This window comes from Athene cunicularia (assembly GCF_003259725.1).
Source record: "Athene cunicularia isolate RWA chromosome Z unlocalized genomic scaffold, athCun1 chrZ_part1, whole genome shotgun sequence".
Classification (NCBI taxonomy): domain Eukaryota; kingdom Metazoa; phylum Chordata; class Aves; order Strigiformes; family Strigidae; genus Athene; species Athene cunicularia.
Genome location: NW_020799142.1, coordinates 11,458,471 through 11,478,077, shown reverse-complemented (window position 1 = coordinate 11,478,077; position 19,607 = coordinate 11,458,471). Strand labels below are relative to the sequence as shown.

At 37.0% G+C, this 19,607-nt stretch overlaps 1 protein-coding gene across 1 annotated transcript in view; it reads right to left on the bottom strand.

Annotated features, from left to right (window-relative positions):
- The window catches only part of JMY (junction mediating and regulatory protein, p53 cofactor), a gene marked incomplete at its 5' end in the record, with an annotated part of 64,800 nt that overhangs the window by 19,052 nt on the left and 26,141 nt on the right, over positions 1-19,607 (bottom strand). Inside the window, 3 exons of the mRNA XM_026865778.1 lie at positions 1,999-2,164; positions 8,220-8,389; positions 10,530-10,680. Of these exons, the coding sequence (XP_026721579.1) occupies positions 1,999-2,164; positions 8,220-8,389; positions 10,530-10,680 (487 nt within the window). The remainder of the gene's footprint in view (positions 1-1,998; positions 2,165-8,219; positions 8,390-10,529; positions 10,681-19,607) is intronic.

The following is a 19,607-nucleotide window of genomic DNA, read 5'->3' as shown; positions in this document are numbered from 1 at the left end:
AGGTATTTACTTAATGACAGTAAAAAACTACTACTGTTGTTTATAATATGACAATCTATTATCCTTTGGTACTTTTTTCAGATCCAGTGTGCTGAGTTTGTACAATAAAATGTTTTTCTTCTAGATTACAACCAACTGGCAGTCAAATCAAATCACATTCACTCTCAAAAAATTCTGTAGGGACTTCACTAGTAGTATGGCTGATGTCCCTTGTATCAAAACAGAATCCAAAACTGAAGTATCTCTGCAGTACCAATACAGTCAAAGAGTAAAGAACAGCAACAGCCTCTACCAGTCACTAAGATACATGTATTTCATATCATACAGATGTGCACACTTAAAAGGCTATTCCTTTACCGACTATAAGTACACTTCAAAAAGGAAGCATAAGAGAAGATGCAACAGATCACTTTTCTCTTTGACAGCATAGGAAACAACACATTTTAAAAGACCACTATATGTTTTAAATTATTTCATTCAGATTTGGTGTTGGACAGTCTTGAAGACATGTAGCTACTTCAGTATCACATTCTTCACATTGAGTGTTCTATCCTCTCCACCTAAGTAAAGTCCGAAGAGGTAATTTCATCCTTTGAACAAAACTCCCACACATTTAAGAACTGTATTTTTCATTTTCTGTCCCATGGGATAGCAGCCGAGAGTTATTAAAAGAGAGTAATTACTTCTAACATAGACAGCTGTCTTTAACAGAAAAAAACCCAAACCAAAACAAACAACCCTTTTGGATTTATTATTAAAGAATATAAATTTAAAATAGCAAAGGAAGCCAGAATAGTGAACTAGTTTGTTGCTGAGGGGAAGGAGAAGGTCAGTTGTTTAGCTGACTGTGGATTTTGTTTTATTTTGGATCAGGTCATGGGGTTGGGTTTTTTTTTGAGTTTAGTGAAAACATTAGTGACAAGTCATAATGACCTATGATGTTTTTACAGCACAACTAAACGCTTGAGGGCCCTTAGGTTTTACTCTCACTACTACATCAGAGAGAAAGGATTTTGATACACATTCTTTCTCAGCCTCCTGTTCAAGGGATTTCCTTTGGTCCACAGGTAAGGAAACCATACCATGTCTTCAGTACCAAAATTTGATTTTGATTTCCCAAGTACAGAAACTATCTCTAAAGCACTAACTAGCTCTCCACAGAGGCACCTAGTCAAAGCTGACAGATTTCTTTAAGTCATTTACGTTTTCAAACCTCATCTTCTACACATGCAGTTGCGACTGTTGTCATTACAAGCCTAAAGGAGGAGATTCACATGACAGCATAAAGAATCCATAATTAATACCTGTTTTCTCTTTTTCCAGAGGTAATTCACAATACAACTCAGCTTGAAATCTCTCTTCTTAAATGACTTTTCTATCCATAACAAAATTTGCTATGTAAGCCCTATGCACTAAAGAGTAAAACAGAGCTGGTGTGAATAAACTCATTAACTATAGAAAGGTCCAAAGGACAGAACTGGATTAAAAAAATGCTGTATGATTTATCTGTACCATTTCCATAGTTTGTAAGTACGTAAGTTATAGGAGGTTCTGTAAACTTGAGATTTGCATCACTGCTCTAAATCAGTGAGACAGCAATGAAGGCCATGGCAAGCTTCAAAGTTTAGCCAAAGGACTCTGATTTGCAGGAAAACCTCTTGAAAACCAATCACTTCAAAGAAATTAATAATACTAATGCAAATTTTTAATGAGACAAGTCCAGTAATGAAGACATTTCCTCCTCCCTCAATTTAGTTTTCCAAAACTTAAGCAGTATCTTACATGCTTATTTGCAAACACAGGCCCAAACTTATGTTATGTATATGGATACACCTTATGAACAAGCATAAATTTTAATTTACCAGTACTTATGTTAGAAGCTCCAGTTCTTCACATGATAAAGAATCTGTGCTCATTTTATTCCCACAGGCTTTATTAGACTCCTAGGGAGAGAATTCTCTTTTATAGATTATGTCTTATTTAAAATACATAAAGCACCTGACATCAGTCTTCTGATGCTTTCAAGTTGTGCTGTCAGCAGCAGCTCTTCGCATTTCAAGATCTCAAACTGCACTTCATATAATTGAAGCTGTAGATCATAATAATCAGCTTCTAATTGGTCCAAATGAGCAATGGCTTCTGTACCACCTTTCAGGCTCTGCATCTAAATGAAAAGAGAAAAAAAAAAAAAACACACACAACCAAGAAAAACCACACAACTCCAGGATACTGAGGAGAACAAAATCACAGACTTTACAATTACAGCTAGATACAGTCTGGTACACTAAATGTAACATGTTAAAATGTAACATGTCAAGAGGATAAGATAGGTTTTGATCAGTTACACACTTTCAGACATCTTTAATATCTGACATTTTTTCTATATGGCAATAAAAATCCATGGCATTGGATCACACTTTCTCACTGTCCAAGTGACAAGTCATACAGTGCATAGCATGAAACATCCCTACCACTCTTTTTCTACCATTTGATTCTCTGAAGATACATAATAAAATTAGTATTTTCTTATCTTCAGTCCAAAGCGTCTAAAAGTTGTTAAAGTTGTTTTGCTAACTGCATCTAGAAAGCTACAATTAAAACTCTCATTAAAGCTGAACTGAGAGGAAAAAAAAAAAAGGTGAAAGGTGATGGGAACAAGGATAATTACATGCACTGATCCTCTTGTAATTACAAGTTAAGTAAAGGCGTTTTATTGTTTCTGAAGGCCTTCACAGGAGAATGAAAGACCTAGATTAAAGTATCTACTTTAGCGCTTATTTGTGTCATGTTTGAACATGTCACAGAAAAGTGACACAAGACACAAACAAAATCGACAAAAATAATCCTCTTTTATTCTGCCAAACAAGATCTCAGGGCTCAATAGTTAGTCATTCAGATTATGTTTAAGAAATACCAACATGTAAGAGGATCTTATCTACTGTCTCACTTTAGCGGGAATTCAAAGTCATGCGACTTTACAGCCTGCATGCAGAAGAGTTAGGGCCACATCCAAGTACCTGATCAGAAAAATGTATCTCTGATAGTTTCTCTCAGATAATGGATTAAAGTAATTACAAGTATTACTGGGATTTGTGACCTATCTACCTTACCATTCTGATGAAACACAGTCCAATTTCTGTATTACAGACATTCAATCAGAAAGGGATGTCTCCCAAGCAAAAATACATGACCTAGCAAACTATACATTTTAAAAAGTATTTGCTTGTATCTTTTTACATTATGGTGGTTTCTTCAATGTATGAAACTGTATCTGTAATTAATAGCCAGAAATGAGTTTTCTCAGTTTTATTAATCACACATGCCTATACTAAACCAGAAAGCTATCTGTACTGAATTAAATCAAAGATCCACCTTACTCAATACCCTCTTTCAGACAAAGGTAACCACAAATATACAGGAAGACGAAACGTAGTAGGCACTGCAGTGATCCCTCCCTAAACTGTTTCACCAGTATCTAGTACAGCTTGCAGCACAGCTTAAGCCACTGTGCTGCCTTTTATACAAAATACTTATTGGATTTTACTTCATAAATCTGTCCTATCCCTTTTTTTATAGCATGTACGCTTTTAGCACCTGCATCATTATCTGTTGACAGGGATTTCACAACTCAGTTAAACACTAAGGAAACTGTTCTGTATATTATACTTCATGTAAGACTGATAGACATAAAATCTGTGAATCAATTCTTGTAATGTCTATTTAAAAAATTTCTTCTACTATATTGTATATTTACCAAATGCAGTTTTTGTATATCAACTAAGCAGCCAGAAAAGCTCATTATGTTCTTAAGTGAATTACATAAATCCTACAATCAATAATGTATAGTTTACACATTTCAGTCCAGTGTGACTGGTGCTGAATGGTGTTTGGGTTTTGATTTTTTTTTCTTAAGACAATAGCATTTAAAATTCTGCAACAACCAAAAACTTTTCCTTTGTCAGTGTACTGTGAAATTCACTCAAACTTACTTTTTTTTTTTTTTTTTAAACATGCCATCTTCAGAAGTATCAGCTTATCAAGTTATGGCAGTTCAGGATTTCATTCAGCTGCACTGGTGTCTGCCTGATAAAGGACCTGTCTGACAACCAAATCTTAGTCCTACAAGCACACATTACAGATGCTGCCAGCAGTGTTCAAGTGCAACAGCAATGGAAAGTTAATGCTGTCATATGGTTCTCAGGAAGATATCCTAGCTACATAATACCCCCTCATGAAAGAAAAGTGGAAACCTTTAATTTCAACCATTTCTGTTTAAAACTTTATGTGAGATACTGTATGTATGTGATAATTCAAATCAGTGTCATCACTCCTGGAAAAATGTCACCATTTTTTGTTAAAAATTTAAGAGTGGTTCAATTCTTAATGTTACAAGTTCCTAACTAAAATGTACCAGTAATTTAAAGCATCTTTGGTAAGTCTCAGACTGATCAACATGGTGAATGAAACATTAAGAACTTCAACATGAGAATGTTACAGAAAAGAAACCCCAAAACATTTTGCAGTTGGACAAAGAACCAGAACCAAATGATCTGCATTCAATTCCCTGCTATACCCCAACTTTCTGCATTAACTCAAGCATATAATTTAATCTCTCTGGCCCTTACAGTCTTTGCTGTCTCATTTATACTAAGTGAATAAATGTGCAATTTTTAATTCTTTCTGGGATGAGAGAGCACGTGGCCATTGCCCCTCCCCAACCCGCGCCGGTCGGGCTGGAACTTAGGCACAGACCCTGGCTAAAATAACAAGAAATTTAATACAACAGAGTGATAGAACAATCTGAATAACAACAGTATCAATGGTAACAACAATAAACAGCAATAACAGTGAACAAGACAAACGATATACAGAGAAATACCGCTAGCTGGTTTACGGAAAGCAAAATTCCCTCCCGAACCCGCCAAGGAGCAAGGAAAAGGGTTCCGCCCCCGGACGTGACGTCAGCATGGTATGAATAACCCGGCTGGAGATCCCCTCCCCCTCTCTCTCTGCTGGGGAAAACTTTATCCTGGCTGAACCAGGACAATAACTTAAGCAGGCACTTAGGTTTCTTAATAGTTCTAAGGCAGAAATACATCACCTGTAAACCCACATATTGTTAATAAAGATATAACAGGTTAAAACAAAAAGCCTCTGACAAGAACTATGAACACACACACACAAAAGGGACAGGTGACAAAAAAATAGACAAACACGGAATACAGACATGAGGGCCATCAAATCCAGCTTTCAGACAAATCTAAAATCTAACTGCTTTCTATAAACTGAGTTCTTAAAATAATTTCCATATTGTTATTGTTGTTCTCATTCTGCTTTCATAAAAACAAAACAAAAAAGCTTCCACAAAACTATGTTACTCCCACTGGAAGCCCATTCCACATACTCTCTCCTAACTGCCAGGAAACTTCTTCCATTATTTCCAATGTATTCATAATCAAGTAATACCATTTGTTCTTGTGCCAGTACTGAACAGCAATATGCATTGCTCTTGACTAATATTTATTCCCGTTAGCACTTCTGTGGAGAGCGACTTTGTATCATCTTAGCCTTCTTTTTATTTGTCAAAACAACTTCAACTTCTCTTGCAAATCAGACTCGCCGTTCCTGGCATCACTGTAGTAGCCCTCCCTGTAACTGCTCCAGTTAGAACTATCTTTCTTGGTTGATCATAAATGCATGGAAGAAAGGTAGAAAAGAAATCTGACAAGTCCGTGTGCAGTGACACTAACACTTCTCCCTTTGCTGGAAATACCTGGTATGACAGATAAAGAGCATCTGCTGCTGTACCACTTTGTTGCATTGGTGGCTCAGTCTCATTTTACCAGTTTATAAAGATCATGATCATTCTCATCTGTTGTCATTTACGAAGTAATTAACTGGCAGGTCATGGTAAAAATAAATATATATATAAAAATAACAGTTATTAAATTTTCTATTACCCAGCCTTTTAAGTAATTGGTTCCTCTACCCCATGTGAACCCTGAGTGTCCTCCAGTTCAGGTATTCATTTTAATTCATCACCGTTGCTGAGAAACTTCAGGAGAAGGGAGTAAAACTGAGGAAAGAAACTTCACATCTTTCAGTGTGAATATGGCAGCTCATTCTCAAAAATCATCAGAAAATAATTGTAAAGACTTTCTAAATTATTTTGAGTGAAACACAGAGTACTCTGACCACTCATAAGAGACAGCCTCTCACTCATACCTAGCAAACTGTTGGAACAAAAGTATTCCTCCAACCAATTAAGGAGTCAACTATAGACAGGCCATGATACTACAGGATACAATATTACAAAAAATGAGGTTAAGATAATCACTCACAATTAGTATCCTGGGCAATCAGAAAAAATTCAGGCACTACAAGAAACATTTTTTCCCCTTCAAAACTGTGTGCTACTGGTTTTATAAACTTTTTTCTTTTCCAAGACTTAGTGTTCAAAAATTCATAGACAACCTGCTGAACACCAACAGTGTCTTCATAAACAGTTACATCTGGTCTTTGCTCTGAACTGTCGTTCTTTCTTTTTTAATCCTCAACTCAAACCTGACAAATTAGTTTGTTGAGTATTTTAGTCTTTTTGAAGGAATATCCTGGTTTTATTTGCTGTCCCTAATGTAATGTCCCTAAATGGTTTGACACAGAAAGTGTTTCAATTCTGCAAATATATTCTTGATGGTAAGACTGCAACCCTTCTTCACCAATATGGGATTCCCAGTCACATTTGTCACACCCAACTTGTGAACTTAGGGTTTTTACATTCTCAAAGAAAAAAAGAAAAAAAAAAGTTTCAGAACAGAAGCTGGTCCTCATACCTCACCACCACCATGTTTTGACCCAGAGCTCTCTATACCTTATAATACACCATCCCAAAGCACCGTGCCCTTGCATGGACATCAGATGTTCCTCATTTCTCCATACCCCAAACTCTCAGTTCAGAGACTTTCACCCACCTTTATACTGCAATGCTATGCAGCCCCTAATGCTTTTGCACATCAAAACAAACAACTCATTTACCAGACTGAGATCTCATTCAACAAAAATTCAAGGAAGGCCTCCACTGGAAGAAAAACAACATATGCTATGGAAAACACGATGCATGGCTGCTCTAAATATGTAAAGACAATCAGTATATTTCCAATTAGTACTGCTGGATTCTCTCATCAACTCTTAGCTAAGGATGGCAACAGCCTGATAAACTCATGTTTCCAGGCAACTCTTGGCTTTCTAAATCTAAAGAGTGTTGAAAATAAGAAGTTTGCTCCATTTCATGCTCTGAGTCTTGCATGTACTCCCTTTTCCTTGCATATCAGGCTGTCTTCTACAGAAGCTCCTATAACAGGCAGTCGATCAGGCTTACAAAGCTACCAATCTATTGCAGTGAGCAATCAGTGCCAAAGTCATGAGTTCTCTGGATAACCTTTTCATAACAGAGCCACCAGTTTGGTTAGATTTTGCTGAAACATTTGAAAAGCGCTAAAAAAAAGGCAAGTGATTCAATAGAATGTAAATTTATATTACAGAAAGTACTTAGCACCAAATATCCATATGATAGCAAATTTTAGGAGAGAATTTGTAGCATTTTTGCTTTTGAGGACATCTCATAAAACCCAATAAATGTCGTTTTTTTTCTGCTAAGACATTTAAACACAGTTTAATGCATGCACTCTTTCCTCATGAAAGCTGTGGCTGGCACAATCGCCTTCTGGAAGGTTGCCTTAATTAGGGTAATCAGAGACAAAGAGAATACAGTACAACACGCTAGTCATCTGTCTAATTACTAATGTTCAGACACCTTCCATCTGGAATGTCAGAACCATTCAAAAAAGGTGGTCATACCTCTGACAGCTAAACTGTGGAGATTACATAGCAGCAGATTTCTGTTCTATCCCTTCTCTTCATTTTATTTATCTCAGTGGATAGCTCTAAATAGTAACAGTAAAAACTGTCTTCCTGACTAACCAGAAAAAGGTGAACAGAAACATATGTTAAGTGGCATAAATTCCACCACATCTACATTGCATACCTCATTTGTCTAACATGGTAGAGTGTAGTAAAAGTTTAAATACTGACTTTTATTAGTAGAAGCTGAAAAATAATGACTTTCAAGTCTGGGTTTGTTTTAAGTACATCAACACTCTTCCAAGGCATAGTTTTTTTCTTCATATTTTATTTTTCTATTTATTGTTATGAAAAATTACCTCCTCTTTCAATGCATGTTTCTTCTGCTCCAAACAGATTTCTTTAGCACGCATCAACTGCAAAGTCTCCTTAGAAACCGCATACTGAAGCTTTTCCATACGTTCTACTGCTGCTGCCCATGCTGCTTTACCAAATTTTTTCTGGTCTGCTCTCATTCGATCGTACACAGCTACAGAAAGCAAGAAAAGGCAATTTATCAGTCTACTCTTCAGATCACTAGTGATTCTGCTGAAGAGACAATGCGCACATTTGTATCCAAAAGCATACAAAGTTCTCCTAGCAGGGAGTAGTTGTTCTACAGAGTACTCACATTCAAATCCAGGACATAAGTACTCTTACAATCCATGTAAATATGCAATTTAGCTATTTGTTGATCATTTTATCATTTCAATTCCAATTTCTGTATCCACAGAGGGACCATTCTGAATATACAGTACCTGAACACTTGAACCACTGGTTCAGAATTCCTGACTTTAAAATATTTCATTAATGCTACCATGTGGTTTTAAACTGCATCCCAAATTTTCCTCACTTCTGAAAGCACCAATTATCAGCTACTAAAGTCTCCAGTTTCCCTTAATAACTTCTATAGTGCAGTCATAAGTGTTTAAACAAATCTGCAAAGTGAAAAAAAATTACAATTTAAAACAAAAATTTCAGCTTGACCTTAAGTGTAATTCTGTAAGAATACTAAATTAAATTTAAATAACATCTATCTTTTAACACAAAATGCAGGTTGTTTCACAAAATTACTTCAAATTAACTAAACAAATTATAATCTGATCTTAATTCAGATTTTCTATTTTTGAACCCCAGACAACATCTAGGCTGACACACATGAGATTTTCAACATTTTTAATATATAGAACAATCACATGATACTGTACACTTAGCTTTGCAAAGCAAAAGCCACAAAGTCACACAATCAAAGGGGGTAGCATTCAGTCCCCAGATGCTAGAAGATATTACATGCTGCTGTTAGGTAATAAAAAATACCTTTATGTTCTCATGTGGTTTTCCTCTGCCATCTTTTAGTATTTTGGTATGTAAGACCACCCTGTGATCAGCAGGAGGCCAAAAAAACCCAAAACATTATAAAACAGGCAAGCAACCTGTATACCAAAGGTCTATGGTTGTAAACAGTCTCCAGGCATTTCATTTCCCAGTGTTTTTCCCCACAATCCTGACTGCTGTAAATAAAAAAAGCATGTGAACGAAACAAAAAGTAAGTAACTGTAAACATACGTTCTTTTCAACTAATGGGGTATTTTATTTGCTGCCTTTGCCACACTAGAAAAGGAACCAAAGTGATTAAATACATTTAGAATTTTCTCTAGTTCATTCCAACATGCTTGAACTGGTTTAGTCACTTTTTCAAAATGAGGTGGAGTTTCATGCTATCCTCAACTTAGATTGTCACCAAAAGGAATCATTTTCTAGTGACTGCTTTGCTTGAGGCAGATCCAGCGGTCATGCAGGCAGATGACAGAAAACCTATCCATCAAAAAATATTTTCTACCCAGGGTACAGCTCATTTATCTGGTTGTACAACCACTACCACCAAGGCAAAGAAAGAAACAGGAACCCACAGTCAAGCAGGGACACAAACTCTGTCAGTGGTAACCACAGTCAAACTAAAAGAGGTGACATGAAACCCCATCCTCAGGTGTGTTTGCCCTAACAAACTGATTATGTAAGTTAAAATGGTACAAGAATGAAAGCGCAAATGTACACGGCAAGTCATATGGCCTGGTTTTAGTGCACCAACTCTTCAGTAAAACTGCTGCATTCTTCAAGCACAGAAATACCAAGGTTGTATATCCATGAGGATTTCTGAACAGAGCAGCTTTCACCAAGCAGTTAAACTGAGCTGTTGCTTAATATTTAGAGCTATGTAAAGAATTACTAAAAGGCAGGGGATACACGAAAAGGAAATTAATCGAAAGGTAATAAACACTTACTATGGTTGTCTGCCATATCCAGTACAGAAGACAGAATCCATCAGGGACTCTATGCTCCCAAATCCTTTGCAAATGTACAGTGCAGCTAATACGATCACACTGAGAAAAGTGGTTGTGAAACTTTTATTGAAAATTTCTATTTTGCTCACTACTGATGATGTTCTGGAAAAGGCTTATTGGTGAAAGATTTGAATAGACATACAAGAAACAACTGGGAATGACTGCTGCATCTTCCTCATGGAAGACTGATGAAAAAAATAAATCACAGTACAATACAGGACATGGTAAACATTAAATAAATTTTTAAAGATCTTTTATCTGATGGGTAGGATAGTAGAAAATAACTACCTTTCTGTGTTTTAGCTGTTATTTCAAAGTATTTAACTGTAAGATCTTGAATAGAAAGCACGGCCATGTGGGCTTTTCTCTGCCAATCAGCATCTTCTTTTTGCAGACTCTCAATTCTTCTGGGGCCTAGGTAGTCATTCTCTATTGAGATCTGAAAATAAATCAGTCCATAATTAACAACACAATTTTTGTTATTGTTGTTATTGTTGTAGCAATCAGTTTCAGGGTGGCTAAGAAAGAAAAACATACAGGAGAGAAAACTACCCGCAAATCAAAATGGCTTCTATTCAACAACAACAACAAAAAGTCTTAGAAGTGCTACTTTCTGTTGAAAAAGTCCATCCACAGTTTCATTACTATTCTTACTGGAAGCAAAAAACCCTCAAATGTAAGTCTGTTTATCAGTATCTTTTTGTTAAACATCTTAATACTTTCAGATAACAAGCATGCTTCACCCAGGCTTTCTTCCAGCCTGGAATATTTCATTCTGAAGTACATGAATGCTCTGCAGACAGAACAAAGCCAGAAACAGGGGATGTGCTGGGGCAGTGGTAAGCAATCATCAACATTTTAGAAGTTTTCTTTTATTATAGATGACCTTTAAAAACATATTTTCCCAGTGCCTCAGAGTCCAAATATCCTTCCATTGCCAAGATCAAGCCAATTTCATCCTGAAGTGACAACTATCTGAAACCAGTGAAAGATCTGGAGTTTCTTTTAAAAATCAAGAAAAATGTAGTTTTCTCCACAAACTGCAAATTTTACACACTTCTACAAAGTTATCAAGGAGTCCCACTACAGACAACAGGCTATATATCTAAGTAATTAAATATTTAAGCCTTCTCTGACAACACCAAAGCCTTAATTTTAAATATTTTTCATTTACATCAGTTAAGAAGACACCTCACTAGTACAGACAAAAGAGCCCAAACCCCAAATTGCTCATAATCTTATATGTCCCCAATATTTTAACTTGAAGATCTAATGTCTCAAATACTGATTTTGATTCTACAAAGCTTCAGTCTGGTCTCAAAGAGCCATTCTGCTCTATAATTGAACAGCAAATGATGAGTTTCTAAGTGACTGTTCAGGATCTACCTCTGCATATCCCCTTATCCCATCTCTTAGAAGGATGACTTTTGTAAGTAAAAATATATAAATGCCTTCTAAGTAATTGTTCGTTTTTAAAAAAATGTTTATAGTAGTTCAGTAACGCATTACAATCTACTACTTACGTATTTCCAAAAATCTTTGAAAGACAACAGGCAAAATTAAAATGTGGACTAATGATAAGTAAACAATAATTTACTATATACGCTGTAACATGTAATTTGATGTAGCACATATGTATCATGATACCCACAGGGAATGCTTAGGAGTGGACAGACAAGAGTTTCCAAGTAAATATCAAACCGTATGTATATATCAGTGAGTGATGACTGGTGAAGTTAATGCTTTCCATTTACACAGAACTCTGAAACAGCAAATTCCTTTGAGAAATGGGATAAAAACCAATAGTTAAGTCTTCCTTTTCAATTCCTTGGTAAACATGAGGTAATTTGATACTGGAATTGATACAGGATCACTGAGTAATGCGAGTAACGTTCTTGTTAGGCATTACTTCTAAAAGTAAGAGGCCTCAAAGTAATATTTCTTTGTGAAGTTTTGTCTGCCAGAACATTATTCACACATGATGCAAGCTGAAGAGATTTATGATGGCATAATACAATTGTATCTTTATTCCCTAGAGCAAGTATTTACAAGTAACAAAAGAGGAAAGCACCTTTTCATTAACTGTAATCCCAAGCATGTCATCCATGACATCATTCACACTGAGGGTACTCATACAGCAAGGCAGAGAAAACCTAAGAAGCCTCTGCTTTTGTAATACCCACAGAAGTATGCGTATTTATGTGCAGCCACATGCAGATGGTCACAACCCTATAAATCTCTAGAAACTGGGGGAATAAGGAAGAAGGCAGGGTTGTAAATATTTGTAAGGATGGACCAGTTCAACTTGGTACTGTTACCAATAGGTATCTTTCCTTTATGCGTCTGTTCCTATATACATTCATATTTAAAAGACACCAACCAACATATTCCACAAATTACTATGGTCTGGAAGGAGATGCCCAAGTAGTTGCATAAACAAGAACAGACCAACATCATGCCTTAAGCCTGCAGCAACAGTGGCATGCTCAGTGAAGTCTGAAAGGAGTCCCTGACAGATACACAGGACAGAAGCATTTCCCCAATGCTCCTTGAGCTGCCCTGCCCTGATGCTCAGCAGTCTTATAGCCTAAACCTACACAGCTTGTTATCTGGCAAGACAGTCGAACTCAGAACTGTTGAGCGTGAACATGAATAGAGGAAGATTATTCTTGAAGCATCTTGTAGTACAATCAAAAGACCAAGGTGCAGCTAATGTTCATGTTTCGACTTTGCATTCTGCAGCCTGTATAAGGGACACATGATGTTACATTTCCGGCTCTGAAGCTACAAAATGATCGAGGAATCAGGTGATTTCGGCTGGAATAGTTAATTTTCTTTATACTAACTAATAGTTATTGCTGGACAGTGCTTACACAGAAGCAAAGCCTTTTCTGCCTCTCAGTGACTAGACTGGGGGTGCACCAGAAGTTGGGAGGGGACACAGTCATCACAGCTGACCCCAACTGACTAAGGGATATTCCATGCCATACAGCATCATACTCAGCAGATAAAGCTGAGGAAGAAAAAAGAAGGGGGGGATGTTCGGAGTGATGGCATTTTCTCTTCCCACGTAACCGTTAAGATGATGGAGCCCTGTTTTTCTGGAGACACCTGAACACCTGCCTGCCAATGGGAAGTGGTGAATGAATTCCTTGTTTTGTTTTGCTTGCTTGCATGGCTTTTGCTTTACCTACGAAACTGTCTTTATCTCAAACTATGAGTTTTCTCACTTTCACACTTCTAATTTTCTCTCCCATCCCACTAGGGGGGAGTGAGGAAGCAGCTGGGTGGGTCTTAGTTGCCAACTGGGGTTAAACCATGACAAGGGAGGACATTCTTATTGTTTCAAAGGGAATGTCCATTCAACAGGTGAAGATGGAATCTAGGTGCCAGTGGCAACAGTCACTGACAGGTGGAAAACTCCAGCTGCCTCTGCAAGACAGGGGGCTAGCTAGGAGCTGAGGATGAACCTTAAACTGAAAAGCTTTCTCTCTTAACATCCAAAACTGCTGGATCAGAGTACACTCTTTGTTCCAACAACCATTTAACAGCTATGTCAGCCAGAAGCAACTGAGGTTCAAGGTGACAAATTCAGAATGAGAAAGTTCAAGAATACACAAGAGCTGCAAATGCTCAAAAGATCCACGCTCCTAGAGTAACAGTCCTCAGCCACAGAGATCTTTGTTATTCTTTGGATAGTCTGGTTAAGTTCAGGATAACACACATGGCAACCTGCTGCCAGCAGAAGGCATCTCAGACTATTCATGGGTTAGTAGGAGTCAAACGAACGAAGAAAAAGTCAGGCAAGCAAACTATCTATCAGCAAGTCAGGAGCTTGGCAGTGCATATTACAAACACAAGCACTCTTTTACCTAGAGCACCCAGAGATACTCTCATGCAAAGGGGAAGGAAAGCAGTCTAGTCACTTTAATACTTTATGAGCAGATATAATTTTGGGAAAAGCAGACTTGTCAGGAAACTTCAGAGAAGTATTCAATGAACACAGTCTGCAGTGTCCTTGAAGACAGGTCCCTGCTTCCCAGCTTTGTTTCTATTAGATCAATGACTTTGTAGGTGGCAGCACACTTTAAGATTCCCCTTTGGTACCTCGGAAGTTGCTGTCTCTGGGGTCTAGTTGTCTGCTGCTTCCTGCTTCTCCTAGAGGGCTTACAGTGCTCCTGTCGAAGCTTAGTTTTCTGGTCTCAACTGACATACACAGCCCTGTGGCCTCGGAGAGCCTCTCCACTGACCTGAACATGCTCCAGTGCTCCCCATGAGAAAAGCAATCGCTTCCCATCCAGCCAGTGTATTTTACCTGATTCAATTTCTCCATCAAGAAATGTAACAAAGATTTTTTTTAAATAAAATACCAGTGTAAAAGAAAATATTGTTAGCAACTTTTCCAAAGCTAGTTACTGTCATTCATAATAGCTGTAATAGGGAGAGAAGTTGTGGAGGAAAGACAGGGTATCAGTCTCTGGAGGCTGCAGCTCATGAAGAACATACAGCAGCTTTCCTCCTCACCTAGCAACACCTTCAAGGTGGAAGTGACCATCCTTTGTTCATCCTATCTAAAAAATTAGAAAGAAAAAGGGAAACATATGCAGACCATTAAACAGCAACATGAACAAGCTCATGAGTTTTGAAAGCTGTTTTCTACGTTCTCTTCAATAATTAATCACCTTGATGTAAGACATTAACTCTCATGGAATTAAAGGAAGGTCTTACGTGCTTTCTGAATTCCATTACTGTTTGCAATGCGTACGTAACGTGTTTATGCTTCATTTTGCTCACTGCACACCTTTATGATGTCAACATCTTTTGCTTTTATAGTCCATAAAAGAGCACAGGTCATTATATAGATTAAATAGAAACATATTTTTCATACAACTATTGTCCATGCCAGATACGACTAAGAGAAGGCACCGAAGAACTGAAATGGACAGAGTGAGGAACGAAAAACTAAGTGCTGTCATCTAACTGACTCTTCTTTTAAGCATATGTACCTGTGTTTGATTTAGTAAAATTTTAGTCAGTTTTAGGTTAGTTTTTTCTAACCTAAAAGGCTTTTCAGTTCCCTAACATTTTCTCAAACTCACTTTTTGGTCTCGAAGTCCCTCATTTGGATTCAAAGTTCTTGAGAAAGTATGGTCTAACAGAAAAACCTCTCATCTCACAACCAGATCACACAGCCAAATCTACAGTTTCTCTTCTAGTAATCACTTAAAAAAACCCCTAAAAAATCCAGCTATTCTTCCTAAAAAACCTCTATATTCTCTTTGAGAAGAATCCAAGTATCATGGTAAAATTGGCTAAGTTTTTTTTTTTTTCCCTGATGATGAAGCTTGTTTTTGAAGGCTTTCATGTTTTGCAAGCTTTGCCTCAGATAAAGCTTTGAAACTAAGAAAATTATGACAGTTTTCACAAAAGTGGTTGTTGGAAAGCACACAAGAGGAAGAAACAGCAGAAGCCATTAACTTCAACACATCATGTAAACAACTATTTTTATCAGCTACTGCTTCAGAGTAACAGAACATAAAAGAACACATTTCTACACCGTATGGGTACATTTCTGAAGGAAAACAAATTAGTTCTTAAGAGGAAAAAAAAAAAGAGAAGTCCATAATCTAGCCTGTGAGCAAATAAGAATTAATCAGAGAGGCAAGACTCCTCTAGTGGTAACATTCTTCTCTGGAACAGTTCACAGATTGTTGTTGAGTTTTGAAGAGAGTAAAGTAAGTTTACTGTGAGAATATGAAAAATAGGTCTGCAACTACATGATTTTTCTAAGTTTCATATAGTACATATCTCCTAAATAAATAGCTCTCAAGGGTCTTTAATACTTTCCAGGTTCTTTCTGAAGACAGCTTGGACACAAGAATGGACAAGACTCACAGAAACAGACTGCCAGGTAACATTAAAGCTTAGGCAGGGATCTGTCATGTCTTTACCGCTCCCTTTGTCCTTCTCCTAGGTGGACTTGTAATACGCAGAAAAGTAGAAAAACTCAAGATGTAACAAAAGCAGGTCAGTTAGTTGTAAGAATGAAAGAAAGTGAGGGAACACTACAGAGGCAATACACAAAAAAGGAAACAGCTTCATACATAAAGGAGTGTTTCAGCTCAGATACTCAGCTATGTTCCTTCAACACATTCCAGGAGGCCAAACAACCAATTCCAACCACAGCCTGCTGGATTTAGTAGCCATAAAGCATGCATTTCAGCTTTATTATCCATTCAGGGACTTTGCAAAGTTAGTTTTACAGGTTTTATTTCAGCTATGCTCCCAGCTGGTAACACAAACCCAGCACTATTTCCCAAAATATGTTACAATTCTGTATGTACAGGCCCAACTATATTAAGTGAAAGCACTCACCTGTATAAAGGGCTTTACAGTTTTCCTTGTTTTATCCTAAGGAATACTGATGTGGAATTTAATGTTAATACATGCAAACTAACTTGGATTAGATGGTCTAGATTCCTTAAAATATCTGGAGCCTGGGACTAACAATACAAACTACAGGGATTTTGATTATCTTCATCAAGATATAGGAGAATGACATACCCAATTCAATAAAGATTGTAAAGGAAATAACAAACTAAAAAGCAAACCAAATGTTAGGACATACATAAAGAAAACTGAACAATAATGTCATTGTACTTCAAAATGCAGTGTTGAATGTTTTTTTTCCTGAATTATGGAGAATGCTAAAATATTAAGAAGTGTTCAGAAGAGAAAAATCATAGAAGATTAAAGTTATGGAAAGAGTAAGAGGAATGACTGGGATTATTCCTTTTTTTTTTTCCCTAGACACATAAAAGTTTATATAAAGGTTTATTAAAACTACTAAGTTAAAAGTGTTTTATTTTGGCAACTGACAGAGTTAAGGCTGAATTGTGCACGCCATGATATGCCCTCCTTATTTATTCATGTATGTATCACAAAACCTTCATTTACATTTCAGCTTTACTGATGAACTCCATGCTAAAAGAAGTTCACCTTGAAAAGAAAGCTTTATATTTTTAAAAGGAAATATATATTAATAAGATATATTCTACCAGTTATCTGAAAACTTTGTCTAAGAAAGTGAGCTCAAGTGTTAAAGCAATTGGGCTTGAGTGTTTCCAGACATTCTAGATTCTGTTTGTGGATGAAAAGGATTGGATGGATTTTTAAATCTTCAGTTTAAAAAGCTCAATATATACAATAGACACAGAGTTAAGCATGTCCATCAAGAATTCATCAAAATATGGTTGATAATTTTTATATACTGATATACTGAAAGAAAAATAATTACACAAGTATTATACAAGAAGAAATCAGATTAAACACCTAATACCCATGAATAGGTATACTGAAAGTAACTGTAACAACTGCGAATAAAGCCCCAAAAAATACAGTATAAAGTCAGCAAATATGAAAGCTTACAAAAATTGTTTTTTCAAAGCACTACTGAAAAGAAGTACTAGATTTCAAGCTATTTACAGATTTAGGTAAACACAGACTTGCAAAAATTACACTCTTATGATCATTCTTCTATCTTTGAAGACCTTAAGCCCTTTTCCTTATCCTTCACTGCCTTCATAACGTTACAAAGTCTCTTCTTTCTTTCTTTCTCCTTCCCTATCGCCAACACTGCAAAAGAAAAAAAATACATCTCCAGATCTCACTCTCCTTCACTCTAATCCTTGCAGGCACACACAATTTTGTGTTTTCCACACGCTTAACATCATTTCAGAGTTTCATCAAGATGTGTTTTTTGAATGGACACTGATTCTGTATCTTACCACACCATTTCCCTCTGTACCCTAATCTTTGGTCAGATCCACTGCTGTCCTGGCCCTTCCTTCCAAAACTGGAGGTATGGATTCATTGATAACTCCCAACTTCTGTTACTAAGTGGCTTCCTGAGCTGATGGCTAATCTGAATCATTTGATAACAGCCACTGATGGGTCTCTCTCTGGAACACACATATACTTAAGTGTCCACAGCTAAACTGTGGAAGTTACTGCTATAGAACATGTAAGACATGTTTAATAAGGCTATAAGTGTTTTTCCTTTATTTGCAGGCTGTTTTAAAGCACCATGAGTGCTTTTTTTTCCTATGAGAAAGAAAAAAATTCGTTCAGTATTTTATTTCCCTTATCATTCATGATTTATAGATTTATTCCATCTCGTGATTTCCAAACTAAGGCAATCTGATTAATTTACTCTGTCCTTGCACTGAGGCTGTTTGCAGGGAAATATCCTGTGGTGGTTTAGGCCCTGCCAGGATCCAAGATCATGCCGCCATTGTCCCTCCCCAACCCTCAGACTGGTCAGGGCAGGGAGTGAGATACAAACCCTGGGGTTGAGATGAGGAAAAATTTAGTACAACAGTGTAACAAATAATAAAGCGAACAACAATAACAGTTATAGTAATGAACAGAATAAGAGATATACTGCATAGAGTACAGGAAGTGAGGGTACCAACCACAAACACAACACATTCCCCCAGCTCTCCTGTCCCCCCAGCTCTCCTGCTCTTTTGTGCCTAGATGTGATGTTGGTAGGCCGGATCTGAGGTCGGTAAGCATGGTACGAATAAGGAGGCTAGAGCTCCCGCCCCACTGCTGGGGAAACTTAACCCTATCCTAGCTGAACCAGGACATACCGTTACTACTCTCACTGACATCCTGTAAGTATTCTGATCCTACAGCATGTTTTTGAGAGGGAGAAACTGAAACTGCAGCATTCAAGATGCAAGTATATGAGGGATATATACAAAGATGTGATGATGGTTTTTTTTTTCCTGTGATGTTGTTATTTTTTTCCTTCCCCTTACAATTCAAAACCTTTCTTTCCTCTTTCAAAATGCTGAATGGCAAGATATTTTCAGAAAACTCCACAAGATCATTCTCATACCTTTTCCCTCGGGAGTAGTAGTTAATAAAGTGCATACAAATGTGGATGCATACTTTTGGAAGTTGTCATCACATTTCCACAAACACGTTTCTTTTTATTGACAATTTCACCTACCATTTTATTATTCAGCCCAGCCTTTTGCAAAGGAACTTTAAAAAAAGAAAACAAAACACAACCAAAACCTTTTGGTATGCAGCACAATCAGTCTTATTAACCAGTTTTACAGCTGAACATCAGTAGCAGTTTTGTACTCCATTCACTATGCAGACAGGCAAATTTAAGTGATCAGATACATGCAAGAGTTTTGCAGCCAGCAACCACGTATCAGAGTTCAGTTTCCTCACTGATTCAGACTACCAGCCTGCCTTCCATCAGATTGCCTGTTTAGAGCACTACTTTTTTTCAGAAAGTCCATAAAACCCTGATTCTAAGTCAGCAAAATATTTTGCTATGAGTTCATA